General features: G+C 27.5%; 1 protein-coding gene across 1 annotated transcript; it reads right to left on the bottom strand.

Annotated features, from left to right (window-relative positions):
• On the bottom strand, positions 1–4,191 carry LOC100204283 (glutamic acid-rich protein). The gene is made up of 5 exons (XM_065800813.1): positions 4,025–4,191; positions 2,177–2,298; positions 689–1,402; positions 257–338; positions 1–176 (listed from the first exon to the last, which is right to left on the bottom strand). Exons 2-4 carry the CDS (start codon positions 2,277–2,279, stop codon positions 265–267), a joined length of 891 nt encoding a protein of 296 aa, XP_065656885.1. The 5' UTR covers positions 2,280–2,298; positions 4,025–4,191; the 3' UTR covers positions 1–176; positions 257–264.
• Positions 4,192–25,100: the final 20,909 nt, after the last annotated feature.

Raw genomic sequence — 25,100 nt, forward strand, 5'->3', positions numbered from 1 at the left:
TAGAAGAAAAAAAATCGTATTTTGATTCTGATCAACTATATACATTAAACAAAAATTTTTCAAAGGAAGTATATTAATACAACAGAATATTAATTATTAAACAGCAACATAATAAAATGTTAATAAATCCGAAATATATCATACTTTTGCTACCAGGTTTTTGTTACCAAACTTTTCTAAAAAATTCAAAGTAAAGTAAAAGAAAAACTAGAAAAAATTATATAAACTAGTAAATCAATAACAAAACTACTATTACCTTGAAAATTATTGTTCGAAGTTCTTTAAATAACCATTTATCTCTTTAACCAATCCGTTTCTTTTTTCGGCTGCTTTGTCGACTACAAAGTTAATAAAATAATTGACAAATATTTATGACGGGGAGATGGCATGAATTGTCCCATAAAATAAAATAACACTAGTTTAAAAAAGTAAAAAGTTTAAAAGTTTAAGTGGCTCCCAACCCCTTGATTATTAGACGTACCCATAATATTAATAAGTTTTAACAACTTTTAAAAATAAACCTGGGTCTCAAATAAAGCAAAACAAAATAAAAGTAAAACATGAGAATATATTTTAAAAGTAATAATTGTTTTTAATGGAAACAATTATTACTTTGTTTCTTATAAATATTTTTATTTTGACATTCTTATTTAATAATGCTTTTTTGAGACTGGTCATGAAATAAAACCTGATGATATAAATTCTTCTAAATCATCTTCATCGTTCATGTCATCTATTTTATCTTCTTTATCTTGTTTAGACATTGTATCAGAATTTTTTTCATTAACATCTTCTTTGTTATCATTTTCTTCAGAATTCTCGATTTCTACTTTGACATCTATACTTTCCTGGTTGACATCTTTATTTTCCTGGTTATTCCCAGTTGTTTTAGTGTCTTCTTCGTTATCGTTTTTGTTCTCAGTATATTCTTCATCAAGGTCTTTTGATTCAGAATCATCATCTTCTGCTTCAAGATCTTCATCAACATCTTGATCATCTTGGTTATCTTTCATACTTTTTGCATCATCATCATCAGTAAGTGTAGAGTCATCTGTTGCAAGGTTTTTCTCATCAGAGGTTTTCTTTGTGTCATCTTCATTATTAACATCTTTGTTTATAGAAACATCTGTTTTGAAATTTTTTTCATCAACTACTTCAGAATCTTCTTCGTCAACGTTTTTCTTTTCAGGTTCTTCTTCTTCATCTTCGCCATAATTGTCCTCGTTTAATTCGGTGTCTTTATCGATTTCCGCATCAAACTCAGTTTCGTCTTCATCATCATTTTCACTTTCCTGATCTTCTTCATCACTATACTCATCGTCATTTATTTTAGATTCACTTTCAAACTTTTCTTCTTCGGAATCTTCTTTATTTTCAGTATCTGCTACTTCAGCATCTTGCGCTATTAAAGAAGTTAAAAAGTTAAAAATATCGTTATTAAATTATAATTATTTGAAAACTACATTAAAATTATCACTGAACGGCGACCTTATAAGAACAATTTTTACACTTACGCCCGTTTGCACTTATGCAGAAATGAATTTTACATTATATTGGTATTTATTAAATAATTTAAGTTAAATTTGGCATTCGCCCCCTTTATTGTAAAATTATAGCCGAGAAAAAAAATTCAAACCACCTTTTGTTATAAGTTTATAAGCCGGTTATAGGTTTACAATAAGAATTAAGAAATACAAACAGTTTTTAAAAAATTTGTATATAGACAAAAATGTAAAATTCAAGAGAAACGAAAAATATGCGCAATTGTAAAATTTCAAAGGAGGGCTTAAAAATTCCGTTTTCAAAAAAATGAGGGTTCTAAACTACTTGCGAATAATAACACCTAAGAAAGATTTATTTATTTGTAGCGTATAAAAAATATAATTATACATACAAGTATAGTATGTGTATAAATATGTATGCATACAAGTTATAGGTTTATTTTTAACATTCAAAGACTAAACTTTGAGTCTAAGTAAAAAACAAAACAAAAACAAACAAAAAATAGTAAGATTAACAGTTTTGCAACTTAAGTCAGATAAAATCACTCTCGTTTCTATGTTCAAATGAAACTTAGAACCTTATATTAGATTTGTCAAAATCCGTCAGTTAGAAAAAAAGAATTTGCAAAAAGTCCCTCAAGGAAAAAAAAAAAGAAGAAATGGAAAAATAATACCTGGAGAAAACTCTGTTTCGATTGATTTCTTAATCCTTATACTTCTGCCAAATACACAAACACATAAAGCAAATACAAATATTATCGCAGTCTTTATTTCCATTTTTACTAAGTTCTAATGTCTAAATATATTCAAAAAACGCAGATATATTAGACTAGCGCCAACTTAAATCAGAAAAGGTTTACGTGGTCAAAGTCAAAATGTAAACATAAAAAATATGAACTTTACAATTAATAATTAAAAAGTTTATACAAATATCAAAATTTAAAAACCCGAAAAAAAAAAAGACTTCTAACCAAAGTTAAAACCAAATATATATAGAATATTTATTTATATTATACAAATGTTCTGAGCAAAAGTTGTTAACTTTTGTTATATAGTTAAATAAAATGAGGTGGTGGTCGCGGGTGTAAAAAAAAGTCTTCAAAACTAAAAAAAACTGCCGACTGAGAGGCGTGTGTGTGTGTGTGTGTGGGGGGGGGGGGGATTGAGTGGGTCACAACCCCCTTAAAATCACCCGTCTAGATACATACATACATGCATATATACATACATACATACTTGCATACATACATACATGCATACATACAGACATGCATACACACATACAGACATGCATACACACATACATCCATACATATATAGCATGTATGTCAGTGACGGGGATGGAGGGTATACATCAAGAAAAGAGACGCCATTTTCACTATATTTTTTTCAACTTCAAGATATTTTGAATCATGATTATTTTATAAAATATAACGTCCGTGGTATTTTAAGTGTGTTTAGTTAATGCAAGCCTGAGCATATTTCATAAAAATAATTCAGATATTTTAGAACTAAAACAGTTATGTTTAATATAAATTAAAATAAATATGTTCGACTACTCTTTTTATTATAGGAAAAGAATGAATGTGGCAAAGATAAAAATTTTCTCAATAAAACAATATTAAAAACAATAAGAGACCCAAAAGACAAAGCAAAGTAAATGATGCAAGCAAGATGAAGCAGAAAAAATGACATTTAAGATAATCAATATTAAAGTGCGAGCGGTATTAAAATTAACCCGCCCCTCTACATTAAGTAGAGGGGCGGGTTTTAAACAAAAAAACATTGTGCAATAGAGCTTAAGTTAAACATTCTGCAAAAATTTTTTATAAAATATTTATTTATATGAAACTTAGTTAATAAATTTTTATCGTCAAATTCAACAGTGGTTAAACATTCATTGATTTTTTCCTAATTTTTACTTATAAGATTTAACTGTAAGTTTTTATTTAAGTAAAATTAGTACTTGTTATTATTATTGATATTATTGTTATTATTATCATTATTATTGCTATTATTATTGTTATTATTACTATTATTATTATTATTGTTATTATTGTTATTATTGTTATTATTATCATTAATATCAATGTTAATAAGGTTAATTAAAAGTGAAATAATTAACTTCGATTGGTGCATTAAATATATTCATCAGTTCAAGAAAAAAATTTGATGAAAAAAACTTTAAATAAAATGTTTAAATTGTTTATTTTATAATTTAGTGGTTATTTAAAATTAATTTTACATATTAAATTATCAAGTGTTTAAAGTGAAAACATTATTTAAAAACTACGCCTCGCTTTAAAATTTTACGTCTATGTTAATTACTGTATTACTAACTCCGTTAGTTTAAACTTAAAAAAAAGAAAAGTTACTGCATTACTAACTTTAAATAACTAAATAGTTACTGCATTACTAACTCTGTTATTTAAAACTTAAAAAAAAAAAAAAGAATAATATAAAGTAATATTAACAAGAAAAAGCATATTTAAAATAAAATATTTTAGTTGAAACCAACTTACCTTTAAAGTCTTTGAAACAAACCTTCAACTATTCTAAGTAACTTCAAGATGCTCTTTTTATCGATTTTCTTATAATGACTGTATTGAATTATAAAGCCGAAAATGGACGGCCTTTTATCAAGTTGACACGCTTCAATGAATTATATAAACTTATTAATAAATCAATCCATACATGTAGAAATTAATATTTTTGCAATGGTTCATAAAAGTACAACATTTTTACAAAAATATATGAAATTTTAAATTATAAACACATTCCGCATATTATATACATATTTATATATATATATATATATATATATATATATATATATATATATATATATATATATATATATATATATATATATATATATATATATATATATATATATATATATATATATATTATGTTATCTATTATAATATTTATCTATTATGTTTTAAATCGGGAAAACTCTAAATAATAGGCGAAGCAATGTTCGGATGGGCGAACCAATGTTTGGATCAAAATTGCAAATTAGATTGAACCGAATTATACGATTTAAAAACTGTTTTAACAACCATTAAAAAAGCTTTAAACTTAAAGCTTACAGATAGCAAACTAGAACTTTTTCTAAATTGCCTTGAATATTTTATTTCTGTCCTGCTTGAAAATATAAAAATAATATGTTGTTTAATAGGTTTACCTAATTTCCTTATCTTTCCTTATCGCGTCATGTTTTAATAAGACATATAATTAGGTTGCTTAGATATTGCCAAATTTTTTAAAATATAATTTTTTATCATTAAATATATATATATATATATATATGTGTGTGTGTGAGAGAGAGAGAGAGAGAGAGAGAGAGAGAGAGAGAGAGAGAGAGAGAGAGAGAGAGAGAGAGAGAGAGAGAGATAATAGAATAGAATAGAAATGTTGCTGTACACACTTGAGGTGCGTTGAGTCTTAATTACGTAGAATTAAGGTTATGACAACCGATTACAAAAAATAGTATTCAGAAACCAAAACATTTATCGATGTTGTTTTTAATGTATATATATATATATATATATATATATATATATATATATATATATATATATATATATATATATATATATATATATATATATATATATATATATATATATATATATATATATATATATATATTATATATATATATATATATATATATATATATATATATATATATATATATATGTGTGAGAGAGAGAGAGAGAGAGAGAGAGAGATAATAGAATAGAATAGAAATGTTGCTGTACACACTTGAGGTGCGTTGAGTCTTAATTACGTAGAATTAAGGTTATGACAACCGATTACAAAAAATAGTATTCAGAAACCAAAATATTTATCGATGTTGTTTTTAAAAAGGTTTAAGTTATCTTTATCTATTACCCATTGAGGATAAGGAATTCCCTTTTTCGTCAATCGTTTATAACTTTTGTATTCAAAATAAGTTTAAACAAACTACTGCGAGTTAATTTTTAAAAATTATTTTAATTTTGTTGTTGTTTGTGTGCAGTTTAATATGGGGTTGTCCACAAGGTTTGATTCAAGGATCATTTGTTTTTTATAGTTGTATAGTACTATCGTTAATGATCTAACGATATTTATTTCTGTATACTTGAATAGACTTTTTTTTGGCAGTTATTAAGGTTGCTTCGAGAAGTCCTTATGTCTTATTACAGGGCACCCCTGAATAGCATTTAACTATGAAGTTCACGCCTTCTCCTTTACCAATGTTATTTATTGGACTAGAACCAACGTCGAACCTTGGACCTCTGTTTTTTGAGCCAGAACTCTAAACACAGCGCTATAAAAAATACGATTAAAGAAAATGTAATAAGATGTAACGAAATAATTTTTTATTGAGTATCCTATAAACTACTGTAGATCTTTGTTTTTAACTTCGTTTTTTTATCTCCATTTTTTGTCTCCGTATGATTTATTGAAAGCTACAAATCATTAAAAACTCATATTGTTTAGCAATACGTGATTGCTATACAATATGAGTTTTTTATAAAAACAATTTAAAAAATATTTTAATAAAAACAATAAGTTTTAAAGTAAACGAATTGGCTATAACATGAACATTCTCCGAACTACGCAGTAATAGAACTGGTTAATTGGTTGCTTGCTAATCACTATTAAATGGGTCAGATTAACCAATTTTATTACTGTGTGGTCTGTAAAATGGCTCATGTTATAGCCGATTCGTGTACTTAAAAGCATATTGTTTTTCTTAAGATAGTTTTAATTTTGTTATTTAGGTGTCCCAAGAAGACCTAACGGCCTTGTCACAGAGCACCACGGAAGTCCATTTAAATAGGAAGTTCACGCCTCCTTCCTTACCGTGACGCGAAAATATGTCCAGATTTTGTTTCGAACCTGGATCTGCTCCTAAAGCAAATGCTCTGATCAATGCGCCACGGCCGCTATATAGTTATTTAGTACGTGATGTGTTCATTCAGTTATGAAAAGCAATTGTAATTTGCAATTGTAAATTGTAAGACTTATAAAAGTCTGTAATTAGAGTATTATTTTAACGCTTATTTCAAAATTTAGTCTGATTTTTTCTAATTTTTAATTCATCCAAAATGCTATCGAATTTTTTAATGAAATTTTAACTCAATTACTTTACTAATTAAATTTAACCAATGCTTTATTTGACATGTGATAAATTTTTTTTTATTTGACACGTGATACATTTGACACGTAAAGCTTTATTTGACATGTGACGTGATACGCAGTTCACCTTTATTTTAGATTAGATTTGTATATAAGTTATAATATTTTAATTCATTTTAAGATATAGATTAAAGTTTCTAAAACAGAATATTGGCTAATTTTAAATGAACATCAAAAATAAATGTTGAGTTCTGATATTACTGCTTTATTTGAAAACCTACGACTTTGGTTTTAAACTTTTTTTTGTTGATAATTTCTTTTTAATGACTAATGATTACAAAGACCTAATGACTGGATTTTTTAAGTAAAATTGGGATTGCAATAGTAGAAACGAAGATAAAAAAACTGGCTTAAAATAATAGATATAGAAATGCCCTAGAATAAAGGAGGTAGAAATGGAGATAAAAATTATTTAGAATAAAGAAGATAGAAATGGAAATAGAAATGACTTGAGTCATGTGTCTTAACTTTGATGCGTTGATTTAAAAGTAAAGTTTAAGTTTACGTGCTATACCGTATTATCAAATTGTCGTGTTGTATTGTATAGTTCTTGAAGACAATTTTAAATTTATTTGTGAAGAAAGGTTTAACTTTATCATATAATTAAACGTTAAAATTTAAAACTAATTTTTTTTTTTAATTATAAAAATTATTAACTTTAAATATAGTTAAATCTAGAATTTTTTTTAAAAATTAAGTCTAAAGTTTTTTTTGAAAATTAAATCTTAAGTGAAATTTAATTATTTTACAAATAGTATTTAGCTTACGATATTTTAGAACTTTCTTTTTTTCCCTTTTTTTTTCCTTTACATATTTCAGTTGTTGATTAAAATTACTCCAAGCGTCTTTTTTTATCTTCAAACCATAAAAATTTAATATTGACATAATAATATAAAGAAATAAACGTTTGATATGACTATAAATATATTACAGAACAGCTTAATCAGTATGCTCCTGAAATATTTCATAGCAAAACGTGGTCACTGTTAAACGAACAATAGAAATACCGTTTAACAATGCCATTGGCAGGCATTGTTAAACGGTATTTATGTGGTTTTTCAGAAGTATATTTTGAATAGAAAATAAATCACACATTTATTTTATAACAGCTCTTTGTCTTTTTGGTCACTAATGAAATTAAAATTGACAAGAAAAGAATTTCTGATGTAAGTCTATATAAAAGTGAAATGTGGGTAATCCATAAAGGCAGTCACGCTAAGGTTAACAAATGGCAAGAAGTAGGAGAATGTTGGCTCTCGTGCGCAGAGATTTTTGTAGTATTATGGCGCTATATGTTCAATAAAAATCTCCGATGAAGGAAGCCAATAAACTTCTATTTCCGGTTAGTATTTAAATTCTGAATGACGTCCTTTATGGACGACCCCACTACTTGAAAGTTGATTTCCTTATCTCAGTTAATTTTAAAGCAATTTAAATACTAATCAAAGTCAGGAATAACCGTTTCAAGATTTTCAATGATAGGTGAAATCAAAAATTCCTTAAGCACAAAACCTTTGGAGCTTTTTTATTAAATAAATATTTTATTGCCGTTGTCACCGTAAATAAGTAGATCGTTACATAAGTAGACAAAATCATATTCTGCGCATGCGTTAGTTTACGGATTTTTATTTAACGTATTAAGGCGAGTTTCCACTCATCCGTTTTTCAACGGGAAAGGGAAAGGAAAGGAAAAAATAATCACGTGAGCATGCGTTATAAAAGTTTTTATTTGCTTAAAGGAAAACTGCGCATGCTCACGTGATTATTTTTCCGTTCCCTTTCCCGTTCCCGTAGAAAAACGGATGCGTGGAAACTCACCTTAAAGTCACGTTAAATAAGTAGATCGTTAAATAAGTAGTCAAATTGAACAATCAAGACATTTTTTGTTAACCCAAACATATTATATAACTAGACGTCTAACTTCAATCCAAAAAGTAAAGCAGCTTTTTGCCCTTTTTACAAATGGCGGATTAAAATTTGTAAACAAATATTTTTAACTTTTCTTTTCTTAAATGAAGTAAATATATTTTAAATTTACATACTATTTACGTAAAAGTGTTAAGCGGAAATTAAAATACTTGTAAAATAATAATTTATGATTCCTTAATTCATATTCGAAAAAAGGATTAAAGTTTTGAATAGAAAAGTAAAACGACAGACACTTTTAAAGCATTTTTATGAATTAAAATACTTTTTAATAAACATAGGCTCATAAAAAAACTTTTATAAGTATTTTATAACTAATATAATTTGTTTTTGAATTATCTTTAATTTACTGGGAACTTTTGACTTGCATTTTTAACTTTTATTCCACACTTCGGCTTCAGCTTTTGCCCTTTTTACAAATGACGGACTATTGTTATAAACAAAAAAAGCGGCTTCACTTTCTGTCCAATAAAATCCCGCAAGTAAGACATCTAGTTATATAATATATCATTGAACCAGACGAACAAATTTAAAAAAAAAACATACGTTAACTTAAAGCATTTACTTTGTCATGCGAATTGTTATTATTTTACGGCATTTTTATAGTGATAATTTACTACTTTTAATAATATTTAACTCACGACGTATATTCTAGTCGCAATTTATATCTTTACAGTATAGTATGACAAGAAATATATTTTTAAGAAAAAGCTTTGTTTTAGGTCATTCACCCGTATTAATGATATCAAATAAAATAGTCATCTCACAAGGAAGTTTATTGTATTCCTAAATAATTTAACTGTGCATTTTAGCAAAATGTTTCACGTTAAATTATTTATTTTTAACCCTTAAACCTAACAATTGTTAAACTTGTAGCTGTTACTTGATTCTACGCAGATAAGGACAGTATTCTGATGTTATCGCAGAAAAAAAAAAAGAAGAGAATTTATTAACTCGTGTCTAGCCTTTTTTGTGTGTGTGAATGCGTATCTACAGTACATTTTTTTTCTGGATAATTTTTTTTTGTTTCTCCAGATTTTGGGTTCATTTTAGTATAAAAAGTATTATTCATGTTTTTTGTAATGTTGATGATAGATATTTGGAGTTAAAATTATTAATATCCAAATATAATAGCCAATGCTAGTTACGCGGATTTGCACTATCCCCGACGATATGGAAACATCCAAACTCGTTACGTATTCTTTACCTTTTTTTTTCGGTTTTCTTTCCTGTTTTCCGTTAGCTTTCGGCTAAATGAAACTTTTTGAAAGAATTGACAAAAATCTCTTTTTACAATTTTTTAGATACCAAGCGGTCAGCTCGGTCGCCGCTTTTAAACCAATTTCAAAACGATAAGAAATTTTTTCTGCCCTAAATGTACTAAGGAGGGTTTTGACCTTTCCACAAACTTGCTAAATCAAGCTACGTCCTTGATAAAGTTTTTAAAATTGTTTGAAACTTATTTCTAATCTTTTAGTACAAAACTCTTCAAGTTGTCAACAAAGTTGTTTGTTTCAGTCAACTTTACTGACGACGTTATTTTCATTCGACAGCTAATTAGTGTCTTGACCACATCCTTTTACCCTGGGTCGATAATCTGGGTAAAGCAAAAGCTGTTGCATGTCCTCCTGGCTTTTAAAATAAATTTTTGACCAGAAGAAAGAAGAGAGAAAAATAATTTTACGATGAACCTGCAACACTGCTTTTCGCCATGAGAGCCCTGAACAACATCTTGAGATAAATATCTTCAACGTTACCTTGATGATTTTATTTCAAAATTAATCAAAGTTTGATATTGTAAAAACTCATTTATCAGGTTGAAAAATTAGGAAACAGATTTTTTAAAAATAAAAGCTCGTAAAATGTGGTTGTGGGGCTTAATAATAGTACTGATATTTGGCATACAGCTGTAACTTATTTTGAAGGTGTTTCTGTGAAAAATCTTGTGTGGCTTTGGTGACTAAATTCGCAATACGCAATCAACAAGAGCAGACGTGTGAACGGAAGAAGTTTAATATAGAAAAATAAAAAATAATAGTTTTTTATTTTATTAGCTATTATAATTAAAATCAAAATAAAAAAGAAGACTGAATAAAAATATCACATTATCAAGATAACATAATAATATGGATTTAGAAAGTATTGAGAAACTTGTAGCAGATTTACTTGAAAAACAAAGCAATGCAAACTTAGATGAAACCAAAAAACTTTTGAAAAAACAAGAGAAAAGCTTTGCGTCTTTAACAGCTGCGAACTTGAAAATGTTCACTGAGAGACTTGACAAGTACGAAAAAGAAAATATAAAGAACCTAATAAAAATAAATAAATTCGAAAATGATTTAGAACAAACAAATAAAAAAGTCGTCTCCTTAGAAAATGATTTACTTGAAATGAAAAAATTTATTCAAACCAATGACGATATTGCTTCAGAAAAATTTGAACTTGTGAAATCAAAAACAAAAGAGACAAGTTCAAAGCTAAAAGACAACAGCGAGATATTAAAACTAAAAAGTAAGCTTAGAGAAATAGAAGATAGATCCAGAAGAAACAATCTGAGAGTCGATGGTGTAAAGGAAAGCAAAAATGAAAGTTGGAGTGATAGTGAGGCTAAAGTGTTAAAATTATTTGAAGAAACTCTTGGGTTAAAATATATAAAAATAGAAAGGGCACATTTAACTGGTTCTAGAGACAATAAAAAAGTCAGATCCATAGTTTTGAAATTGCTCAATTATAAAGACAAGGAAAACATTCTAAAAAACTCTCGGAAATTGAAAGGGGAAAATATTTATATCAATGACGATTATTGCGCGGAGACGATGCTAATTAGAAAAGAATTACGGGCGGGCATGAAAAAAGCACGAGAAGCTGGAATGTTTGCGTATATTTCATACGACAAGTTGGTGGTTCGCGAATGGTCTCGAAAAGCAACGTAAATATTTTATATTTCTTTTAACGATACTTTATTTTTAGTTTTTTTAGTTTTTCAAATTTTAATTTAACTTTTAGAAATGGAGAATAATCTCTCTTCTAATATTAATGCTAAAAATATTGTTTTTAGCAATAATAACTCTGATAATCATACTGAAACCCACTGATCTCAAAATATAACTGGATAGCGTATGCGGCAAATTTTTTGAAGCCAGTTTTGGCCTCCCAAGATGGCGACGGTTTCGGTTGATTACAATCAATCAATCAATCATATATTCTGAAAATAAATTTTCACGGCTATTTACAAATAGTATTGAAATACTAATTTCAAGTAAATACCTTAAAAAATAGTTTATTTATATACAATTAATCTTAGTAATAATAATAATAATAACAACAATAACAATAATAATAATAGTAATATATTTAATAATAATAACAATAATAACAAAAATAATAATAATAATAATGATAACAATATTAATATTAGTAGTAATAGTAAAAAGTAGTTAATAATAGTAATGTAAATATTTATAGAAATAACAATAAGCAATAGTAATGACAACAAAATATATAATAAAAATTAAAAAAAAAAAAAAAAAAAAAAAAAAATACTAAAAACAACAAAAATTGATAATAGAAATTATAAACACTAACTATATTTTTTTAATAAAAAGTAGAATAATCTAGTTTTAAAGGTTGAGAATGAATTGAGAGCTTTTAGTTCATAAGGAAGGTTGTTCCAAGTTTTAATGCTTTGATACTTTATAGATTTATGTCCGTATTTATGAGAGCAATGTTTAGAGACAGACAGTTTTAAATTACTATTGGAACGAAGGTGTTAACGAGAGTTGGCACTTTTGGAAAAGAAATTGATGAAAGTTAAAGGTAGGTTATTGTGTTGGTGGTTCCAGACAAATTGGCAGTTTGAAAATTGAATATAGTCACATAGTTTTAATACTTTAGAAGTTAGATAGAGCACATTAGAATTAAATTTAATATTCTGAAAATAAGTAATTTTTAAAGCCTTGTTTTGGAGGTGGGATAACCTAATAAGAGCTTGTTGATAGGACTGCCCCCAAATTTGGCATGCATATATAAGATGTGAGCCGAAAATAGCATGGTATATGTTCAAAAGTGTTTCAAGATTAACATAATGGCGAACTTTGGCCAACATACCATTAGATCTACTTAGTTTCATTGCTAAGTCTTCACAGTGGGATAAAAAGGAAAGATTTGAATTAATTTTTATACCAAGATATTTAATTGAGTTAACAGGTTCAATTTTTTTGCCACTTAATCTAAAGTTCATATGTTTATAGATTTTTGTTTTATTTGATTTAAAGATAATAAGTTCAGTTTTGTTAGAGTTTAGAAAAAGTTTGTTGGAGCGAAGCCACTGAACTAGATTGGCAAGATCATGGTTAATGTGTTTGTTAATTTTTTTTAAGGATTTATTAATTAGCATTAGGTTAGTGTCATCAGCAAAGTGGTAAACAGTAGCAAACTTAATGGACGTATGAAGATCATTAATATAAAGAAGGAAAAGCAGTGGTCCCAATACTGAACCCTGTGGAACACCATTAGAACATTTTACAAGGGTAGATTTTGAGTCATTAATAGCAACAAATTGTGTTCTATTGTTTAAGTACGAAATAAACCATTTAAGGGGTACGCCTCTGATCCCATAATATTCTAATTTTTTTAACAAAATTGAATGATCTACTGTATCGAACGCTTTCTGTAAATCGACAAATACACCGCATGCAAAATATTTGTCATCGATTGCTTTTCTAATCAGTTCAGTCATTTCAATGAGAGCATGAGTTGTGGAGTGATTGGCACGAAATCCATACTGATGGGTGTAAAAACATTTAAATTTTTCAAGAAAAGCATAAAGCCTAATATGCATTGCCTTCTCAAATAGTTTACCTATATTAGAAAGCAAGGAGATGGGTCGATAATTTGTGAAATCTAGTAAAGAGCCTTTTTTAAATAATGGAATAACTTTGGCAACTTTAAAAATATCTGGGAAAATACCACTTTTAAATGAGTTATTTATAACAGTACAGAGAGGCTTTGAAATAATGTGTGGGACTAGTTTAAGGAGGAATGTAGGTACGCTATTAGGACCAAGACTTTTTTCAGTTTTGAGCTTGTTTGTAATGAGACCAGATATTTCATTTTCAGTAACAGGATTAATAAAAAACGATTTAGCATTTGGAATGTTAAGAAAGTCACTAAATACGCGTTTTGGGGGTATGGCTTTGCTAAGTAGTTTGTTATGTATAGTGCTAAAAAAATTGTTAAATATATTAGATACGGCAGTGTGATCAGTGATAAGATTTTCGTTCAATTTAAGTTTAAAAGATGTATTGTGTGTAGAAGGTCTAATATTAATGATTTCTTTTATTCCATTCCAGGTGTTTTTAACACTATTCAGATTATTATTAAAATACGTAATACAGTATGTTTTTTTGCTAAATTTTAATAAATTGGAAATTTTGTTTCTATAAAATTTAAATTTTGTAAATAATTCATTTTTCTTATAAATATTTTTTGATTTTATAAACTTTTTATAAAGTTTGTTTTTAACTAAGATAGATTTAAGTATTCCATACGTTATCCAAGGTTTTGATTTTAGTTTAATTTGTTGGTTGGTTAGTATTTTGTAAGGAGCATGTCGGTCTAAGATTTCATCAAATGTTTTTAAAATAAAAACAATAGACTTATTAACATCATCATCTTTTTTAATAGAGAGTTCCCAATTGATATTAGAAATTTCTTCAATAAATAAACTTTTATTAAATTTTTTGAAGCATTGTCTGTAAGTTTTTACTCTTTTGGGGTGTTTGGGTATGCCAGGAATGCAAATGAAGATTACAAATGAAGAAATTTTTGTTACGAACATATATGTCATTTACATATATAAATATTATGAAATGTACATGTCTCAAATATAACTTTTGGTTTTACATAACAATAATTAAAAAAAAAAGGCAATATTACATATTTACGTAAATTTCTCTATTGTTTAACAAAATATATTCCAAACAATAAGTTTGTATAATTATTATTATTAATAAAGCAAGATATTATAATAATATCTTGCTTTTTTAAAGATAAATAAATGTTATTAATCAAGATAAAAATTTTTAGTTTTTTTTAATTAAGAATTAGTTTATTTAACATTAGTAAGAACAAATAAGGAACTTGTAGTTATACAAGTTAACAATTTCCAAACAACTTTCGAATAATTATTTTAAGTTTGAAAAACTGAAATAATTTTATTCATATTTTGTTTATTTTTCATTAAACTACTTTCTTTTAATTTTAGTTTTACTATAAATTATTTGTTTAATATTGTTTATAATACAATTTATGCACCTTTTAGTTCTTAACTACCCAATGCTGTGTGCTAGAAGGTTAATAACATAACTGCATGGTAGGCAGCTAAATATCTTTTTAAATAAACTATTATGAAATTAGTTTTTCAAATAGATATCACAAATTTACAAATGCTGCATGAACTATTGGCTGAGCTCTGTGAGTACACACAACTCAGGGGTTCCTTCTAGAATTTTTTTATTTAGTTATTTGTGTCTTATATTATTATTATATATATATATATATATATATATATATATATATATATATATATATATATTTATATATATAAATAAATATATATTTTTATATATATATATATATATATATATATATATATATATACATACATATTTATTTTTCTAGTTAATTTGGCAGCCAAACTGCCAAATGAGCCAAAAAACAAGGAAAATATATTGTTATCACTTATAGTTGAGTCAAACATGAGGAGCTAGATCAATTATTATTTTCAAGAAATCGACTGATCTCAAAGCAGCACTTGCTAATGCATTTTGAATTCCAATTTCATTTGGAAAGAGGCAATCTATTAAAACAACGAATTAATTTGGAAACACCTTTCTGTTTCTTAGCATATAACACTTATGGTTGGTTTAATCAAACCTCCTATGTCTTTGAATTTTAAAAAGCTATTTTGTTTTAAATGAAAAGGGAGTACTAGTGCATTCTGACATTTAATGAGGATATTTTTTTTGAAGTCATTTTATCTACGTATCCAGCAATATATGGGATCAAAGTTTTTTTGTATTCAAATAGATTGTTGTTCAAATAGATTCAAATAGAATGATCCGTTTGGAATATTTGCATTATCGTGATCACTAACTGTTGGTTCTCTCTCCAACAAATCATATTTTCTTATTAATTCAATTTCAGTAAAAGATATTTTAGAACTAAAATCACCAAAAGAATCGTCTAAAACATATTTATGAGTTTTATCTCTAATGCTGCAGTTTTCATTTGAAAATTAAACGGTACTTTGCACAAAAAGTTATTTATATGTGAATTGTTGGCAATTGATATTGCTGTTAAACATTTCTGCAGATCTCACAGCACCAAAAAAGGGCTCTAGATGGTTTTGACTGAGCTTATATGATAATAAATAATTTAATGGTGAACCTTCTTTTTCAACCCAGTCAAGAAATACCTTGAGCAGATTTAATTGCTGCCAAATATCCAATGAAATGTTTTTCGATTATACAAGATCAATGTTTTTCGATTATACAAGATCATTGGTGTAGCAGTAATCTCTTTAAGACTAATGATATTCTTTAGCAAATTATTTTCTTGAATTTAATGTCATATAATCAATCTATTATGCAAATAAACTCAACAGCATATTTATAAAATTATTTAACAGCTATTTACAGTTCATTAATATAAAAAAGTCAGCAAGCTGTAATATATAACCATAATACTTAACAGCAGGTAAGCAGGATATTTAATTAAAGTTAAGGAGATATTTCAAAGAGGAGGAAATGTTTTGAACATTTCTATATAAAGATATAAATAAATTTTTTTCAAACAAATGTATTTTTATATACATTTTTTTCTTCAATTGTATTGAGTGATTATCCTTCAAACTATAAGAAACTATTATTTACTTTTTATTTGTTTTAAAAGTTGTTATAAATAACTATAATTCAGACCTGGTTTTTTTTTACCAGTTTAAGTGACACTTAATAATATTTTATTCAAATAGGTTATGCAAAAATAGAATTCAAGTATGATATAATTCTAGAAGAAACCCCTAAGTTTTTGTATACTCACAGCACTCAGTTAACAATTCATGTAGAATTTGTACAAAATGGCATCTTGCTACAAAAAATAGAGAATATAGTAGTAGAGAATATAGAGGGTAGAAATGATTGCCGTTTATCATACTGTTATGTTATTAACCTTCTAGCATACAGTATTGGGAACTAAAAACTATAAGACTTATAGTTTTTAGTTCCCAATACTTATACATAAGACTTAACTAAATTTGTAAATGCCATTTAATAATAAATTCAATTATACAAAAAAGTAATTTCTTTTTTTCTCTAATATTTATAAAATTCATTTGTTTTCTTTTATTTTTAACAAATTTATAAGCTAGTTTAATTATTTTTTTTAGTAATTTGATATAGCCATTTAAAATGTATTTCGGTTTCACCGCTAGGAACTAAAATCGCCGCCATCTTGGGAGGCCAATTTTTGCTTCAACTTTTTTTGGAAAAAACAATAAAACCAGCTATCCAGTTATATTTTGAGATCAGTGACTGAAACCTTATTAGAAAGTGAGTACTATTCAATACCTGAATCTACTCAATATCTCTGTGAGAATAAGAATAAATTTTCAATATTGCATATTATTATTCGAAGTATGAATAAAAACTTCGAGAACTGTAAGTGTTTATTGGGAGAACTTAATCATGATTTTAAAATAATTTGTTTCACAGAAACTTGGCTTAAAAGCAATGAAACTAATTCTAATTTTGAGTTAAGAAACTATACATCAGTTCATCAAATGCGCGATATTTGCGTTGGTGGTGATATAAGCATATACGTTCACAATTCTATTGATTTTATTCAGCGTAAAGATCTTAATGTAAACAATACAGATTGCGAGGCATTATGCGTTGAGATAATAAATAAATTAGCTAATAATTTTATAATCAATGCTGTTTATAGAACAACAGCTGGTAGTTTAAAAACATTCAAAACTTATCTGCGCACATTCCTAAACACAAAAAATATATTGCAAAAGCATGTTTACGTAGTTGGGGATATCAACATTGACTTACTCAACCATGCCTTAAATAGTGAAGCAAAAACTTTTATTGATATTCTTCTCGAATACAACCTTATCCCAACTATAAACAAAGCAACAAGAGTAACTAAAAAATCATCGACATTATTAGATAATGTTATAACTAACAATTTTCATAATAGGCGTTTTAAAACTGGTATAATCAAGACTGATTAACCGATCATTTTCCTATATTCCTTATTACTGAGAGGTTTACTCTAAATAATGCTACTCACAAATCAAAAGTATTCATGAGACAAATCATTGAAAGTTCCATATGCCGATTTAAAAATTTATTAAATAATTACGTCGATTGGAATCTTGTACTGCAATCACACTATGTAAATAATGCTTATGATTTATTTCTAAACCTATTTTTTAAAATTTATGATAAGGCATTTCCTTTAAAAGTGAAAGTAATAAACTCAAAGTCGGTTGTATCCCCATGGATGACCAAAGGCCTACTAAAATCATCAAGGAAAAAACAAAAATTGTATGATAAATATTTAAAAAATAAAACTTATAAAAATGAAACTAATTACAAAAATTATAAAAGTTTATTTGAAAAAACTAAAAAACGATCAAAAGTAAATTACTATGCTAAACTGCTTGAAAAAAACAAAGGAAACCCTCAAAAAACATGGAGTGTTATTAGAGACTTAATTGGGAAAAATAAAATTGAAAAAAATAACTTACCGCAAAAACTTATTATTGAGGGAAAAATGATTTATCATAAAGAAGTTATTATTGAAAAATTAAAAAAATTTTTTCTTGATGTTGGCCCAAACCTAGCAGCGAAAATTCCAGTTGGTCAAAAAAAATTTGATTCATATCTTGCAACAACTGATTTAATTATGGAAGAACCGATTTTAACCAAAAGTGAACTACATACTGCTTTTAATAGTCTGAAAAAAAATAAAAGTGCTGGTATAGATCAAATTAATGTTAATGTAATTAAATCTGTTTTTGATATTATCGAACCCTCATTATTCCATATTTTTAATCTCTCCCTTAAATCAGGTCATATTCCAGATAAACTAAAAATTGCAAAAATAACACCTATTTTCAAATCTGGCGATGAGACCAATATTTCAAACTACAGACCAATCTCAGTCTTACCCTGTTTTTCTAAACTAATTGAACGCATTATGTACAACAGACTTTATAAATATCTATCTGAAAAAAAGATTTTATATAAAAATCAATACAGTTTTTAAAAAAATCATTCTACTAACCATGCAATAATTGAATTGGTTAAGCATATATCAAATGGATTTAATAGTGATTGCTATACAATAGGGGTTTTTATTGATTTATCCAAAGCTTTCGACACAGTAAATCATGAAATTCTTATGAAAAAATTAGAAAACTATGGCGTTAAAAATCAAAGTTTACTTTGGTTTAAATCATACTTAACTAACAGAAAGCAATTTGTACTTAAAGAAACAAAAGACTCAAAAAACAACTTAATAACTTGTGGAGTACCCCAAGGTTCTATTTTGGGACCATTATTGTTCTTACTTTATATAAATGACTTATATTTATCATCAAAAGTATTAAATACTATCTTATTTGCAGATGACACTAATTTGTTTTATTCTCACAAAGATATTACTTTTCTTTTTAAAATATTTAACGAAGAATTAGATAAGATCAACGAGTGGTTTATAAGTAACCGACTATCATTAAATGTAGAGAAAACAAAATTTATCCTATTCCATAAACCTAGTAAAGCCGAGAATATTCCTCTTAAACTACCCAATCTTTTAATCAATAATAAAATAATTAAAAGGGAATTGACTACAAACTTTCTGGGAGTGCTCTTAGATGAAAAATTGTCATGGAAATTTCATATTAAATATATTGAAGGTAAGATCTCAAAAAATATTGCCATGTTATACCGAACAAAACCTTTTCTTAATAACGAGTCTTTAAAAAGTTTATATTTTTTGTTTATACACAGTTATCTTTCATACTGTAACATTTCCTGGGGTAGCACTAATCACACTAAACTCAAAAAAATTTATAGTAAACAAAAACATGCTTGCAGGATAGTATTTGGGGCAAATAGAAAAACACAATGCGAACCTCTCGTAGGTCAGCTTGGAGCTTTAAATATTTATAAGCTTTATATTCATCAAGTAATGTTATTTATGTTTAAAGCAAAATTTGGGTTTTCTCCAGTAACATTTCAATCCTACTTTAATGAAATCTCCCATAAATATCCAACCAAATTTTCAGTGAATAACTTTGTGGTTCCCATAAACCTTCTTAAATTAAGTTCGTACCAAATTCAATATCGGGGACCTTTAGTTTGGAAAAAATTTCTTCCAATCTTTAGTAAAAAACAAAACTTCGTTTTAAACTGCACTTTGCAAAGTTTTAAGGATGATTCAAAACAGTATTTACTGAACATGGAATTCGATATATTAGATTTCAAATAACTTTTTTGAAAACAATTTAAAGGTTTGGACTGAATCGCTTGAAAATAAATTAAATCTTTATCACTTTCTTTAGCTTTTATTAAAATGGTTTCTAACCATTAGTAAAAAAGATAACGAAAATAAAATTGTCTTTTTCGTTCATATTTTTGATGATATTAAATAATCAGCCCTTTTTGTCTTTCATCATTTATTGTGCATGTAAATTTTTGTGTGACGGGGCTCGGTGATAAGACAACCTGTCTTCTTCTTGCTCCGGCCAGGATTTTTCTTTTATTGTAATTTCCTTTTGTAATATTTATCAACGGCAAAATAAATAAACAATAATAAAAAAAAATAATAGTAATAAAAATAATTGGTGTGCTGACAAATGTAAGTCAATTAAATTCAAGAAAAGGTTTCCTAATTTGGTGTCAACTTTCTTACTGAAAGAGGGATTAAACCATATGATATTTCGTTTGCGTCTATTAAAAAGACAATTAGTTTTCAGTAGAATTAAATTAGGACAATGCTGGGTATTGTTCCTATGTCCAGACTTATAAGGGCTTTTTTGTAAATAGAGGCAAAGTTTTTGAAATTTATTTTGCTGTTGGAGTTTGATAACAATCTTTGTACAATAGAGGTCGGCAGCTATTTTAAAATACTTTGTGGGTGATTAGAGTTGACATGGATATAGTTTAACAAACTTTCAGTTTAATGGTAAGGTTTGAAGCTGCAGTCGCTAAGATTTAATGTAATATTGAGATAATTCACTATTTTTATGTTACATTGAATAGACATATAAAGGGTGTTATTTTTGAATACCTGAGTTATATGTTTTTTGACTTTTTCCATTTTTCCATATATATATACATATATATATATATATATATATATATATATATATATATATATATATATATATATATATAGATATAGATATAGATATATATATATATATATATATAGATATAGATATATATATATATATATATATATATATATATATATATATATATATATATATATATCAGGGACGTGGTGGCCCAGTACGAGGGTACGAGGACTTGTACTGGGCCCCCAAAAAGGAACTGGGCCCCCAATCTTCAAAGTAAAAAAATTATTTTATTTCTATAAGTTTCTATTAGGGCATTTTTTTACAACATTTTACTTAACTTGCTTTCACATCGGTTTGTTTGTTTGTTTGTTTGTTTGGTGTCCACGCAAAACAAACACTAGGTCAGCAGTTAAAATAAAAGAAATACGCTAAACTTTAGTTTGGCGTAAATAAAAAAAATTGTTAAGAAAAGTAATTAAAACAAGCAAAAAACAACAAACTTTGTTTAGCGTAAATAAATAAAATCACTGTTGAATAATAATAATAAAAAAACGTTGTTGACCTGAAATTGACAGATTTTATACTGTAAGTAAGTAATGCTTTAATACTTTACTTATATATAGTAATTAAAAATAATAATTAAAGTTTTTAAAGTAAATAAGTAAAAAAAAAAAATCTTATCAACGTAGAAATATAACCAAGAAAGCTAAATATAAAAAAGAAAACTGGAAACTGAAATTAATCGATTAGCAGTTCTTGCTCGCGAAAGAGAACGGAAATTTCAAGCTAGAGCAAAAGAATCAGCTGAACAACGAGCATCTTGGCTAAAAAAAACGAAGATAACGATATGTTAAGGCAAGAGCGGCTGAAACAGTAGAAGGTAGACGCAGACGTATTGCAAAACGAAGAGAATACCGAAAACAAGCATTGTAGTGACGAATGACTAAGCCATGTTCTCCTCTTTTTCTGATGAAATTAACCATCCCATCAACAGAAAAAAGATAAAATTGTTATTGGAAAGATCAAAACAATAAATATATATATTGAATGAATTCATTTACTTTGCATTGATAAATATGGTTAATATACGTTTGATAAATAAAATTTTGTATTTAATGAATATTTGTTATTACTTTTATTCACTAATACTCAATATGCTTCAGTCCACTCCCTATTGGCCCATAGAATTTGTAAATGGTACTATTATTTATAAGTTCTATGGACCAACAGTAGTTATAACTCAAACGAAAGAAACCAATGCCCTGGTTTCTATCATAAGACATATTTTTAATTTTATATTTATTTATGTTTCAGGTGAAATGAAGGGAAAAAAAAAGAAAGAGACAACATGGAAATACAAATCTGGTGCTGAAAAAATAGCTCAAAAACGACAACATGATTTGAAAGCAGCTGGTAATGATCCAAAACAATTAAAGTTAACGGCAGGTTTCGCATCAATGCAAGAGCCATAAAAACAGAGAAAAGCTGGGACATCCTTTACAGCAACAGTGTAGAATTAATATCAACATCCATTGTGAATATCACAAGTAAGCCTATTATTGAAACAGAGCCAATAACAGAGATTAGTGACCAATCATCTATACAATACAGACAATAGTCAAGATGTCATAATTTCAGCAGATAAAAGAGCAGAACTACAATATTCAGAAACCTTCAGAAATCGAAACATTACTGAAACTGAGAAAGTGACTGTATAAATGGGCAATAATGAAGTGCCTGTAACTGCAGCGGCAGACCTAACTTTATCGAAAAAGATTATCAGAAGCAACCAAACAACGTTGTAAATGTCAATAAAAATAATCCAGCTAAATTTCTAGAGCTTAAAAATGCGAAGATGATTGATAAAAAGCAATTTTTTGTATTAAATCAGCCAAATCAGCCAACAAAAAATTCAAGGTTATCTAAGTATTACACTGAATCAGTTAAAGTTAATCCGTTAGGGTTAGGGTTAGTGTTATGACATTAAAGTTGTGCAGAAAAGATCATGGCTTTCTCTATCACTAGAAAAAGTTTTTTCCATTGTTTGTTTATGCTATGGATCAAGAGAGGACACACATTTTTTACGTGATGGGTTTGATAATTGGTCAAACTTAAGTCACAGCAAAACAAAGCATTGCATCCAAAAAGCCCATAGAAATGCTGCTGAAACTATGGTTCATACATTATCAGACTCCACAATTGATAAAATATTAAATATAGAAACCATGAGATATCTGAACAAAAAACGTAAAGAAGCGGAGAAACTACATCAATACCTAATACGAGTTGTTGATGCTATTCTGTATTTAATCGCAGAGAGTATTTCATTATGTGGAAATGAGGAAGCCGACTTTTACAATGACTCTGAAAAAAGTAAATTCTTTTAATGTGGTGTGGGTAAATTTCTAAATTTGTTGTATTTACTCAGTATGATGAGGTGCTGAATGAAAAACTTTCAAACATTCGCAGTACTCAAAAACAATCTGCTGGAACGGGCGCTAGAATTACGGAACTTTCTAATTATAGACAAAACAAACTAATTCATTCTATGACACAGATAGTTAAGAAGGATATTTTAAAAGAGGTAAATAACTCAGTATTCTTTTCACCATCAGCTGATGGCAACAATGATATTACACTCTGTGAGCAAACTTCTATTGTATTACGTTATGTTACGCTCGCTGCAGAGGAGGCCTTTTAAAGAAACATCTGATTTCAATGGTTGAAACTGAAACAACTACTGGTGAATGTATAAGTGAAAAAATCAAGCATGAACTCAAATTAAATAACTTAGATATTCAAAAGTGTGTGGGTATGTCTTTTGATGGTGCGAGCAATATGCAAGGAATAAACAAAGGAGTTGCAACACACTTGAAACAGTGTTCTACCATTGCAATAAATATTTATTGTGGATCTCATTGAACAAATCTGGTTATGAAAGCTTGTGCAAAATCTTCTGTTGTTTCTGTTAACTTTTTTGGAACAGAAAACAAGCCAGGCGATATGCAGAAATTAAAGACTTTTCTATACAGAAAGTCAAGGAAACGAAATAATATATCTAATAAGTACAATTCTCTTTTTGAGAATGCGAATCAGTCTCTTAAACTGGTTGCTACCCACAGTGTTCGTTTCAGTTCCTTAAAAAATGCTACAGACCGACTGCTGACATTATACCCTGCAGTAATCGATTGCCTTGAACAAATTTCAAATGATATAGAACTTAAAATGAATATTTGAAGCAAAGCTCAAGGTTTTTTAGCCCGATTTCAGTCATATGAAATAATTGTAACTTTATGTCTCTTCAAAGAAATTTTTACTTTTCATTTTATAAAATTCTTCAAGGAGAAACACTTGATTTTTCCATTGCTATAATGTCTGTTAATGTATAACTGGAAAAGCTTCAAGTACTAAGGGCCAGTGCTGGTCAAAATACTATTATATCTGCTGTTAAAATTTCAACTGAAGCTCAGCTTGAACAGCAAATATTTGTTGAGAAAAATCGCAGAAAGAAACGACTGGACTTTGATGAAACAATGAGCGGCCTACTCAGGTTAAAGATCAGTGGCTAGCAGAAGTGTTTTTGTTGATAAATTTTCTTCACAGAATTTTTTTCACAGCACATTTTTAGAAAACATAGACATCTTTTTATTGAAGAATATTAGTCATAATTTTCATAACTCTAATTCACAAGAAAAAATTTAATCAGTGCTTAAAAAATTCAAAACTGGTATCAGTTTAAATGAATTCGCTGCTGAAATTGTTGATTTTATGGAGGTCTACAGAAAGGCTGCTGAGAATGATAACAAAACTTTGACTTCTTTCCTCACCATCAACAATTTTATGCTAAAGACCCCTCTGTTGCAGTTCTATACAAGATATTCAGTACAATTCCAACAAATTCAGCAGAGTGTAAGAGAGTTTTCAGCAAACTAAAACTTGTCAAAACTCATCTAGCAAATCGGTTGACATTAAAGCGTGTTTGGGATCGTGTTCTCTTGTCAGTGGAACATGAGAAAAAGTGGAATTTGACGCATTCAGACATAATAAACAACTATGCCGATACAAGTGAGTTACGTAATATTTTTTATCCATAAAAA

Source organism: Hydra vulgaris, chromosome 07, assembly GCF_038396675.1.
Source record: "Hydra vulgaris chromosome 07, alternate assembly HydraT2T_AEP".
Taxonomy (NCBI): Eukaryota; Metazoa; Cnidaria; class Hydrozoa; order Anthoathecata; family Hydridae; genus Hydra; species Hydra vulgaris.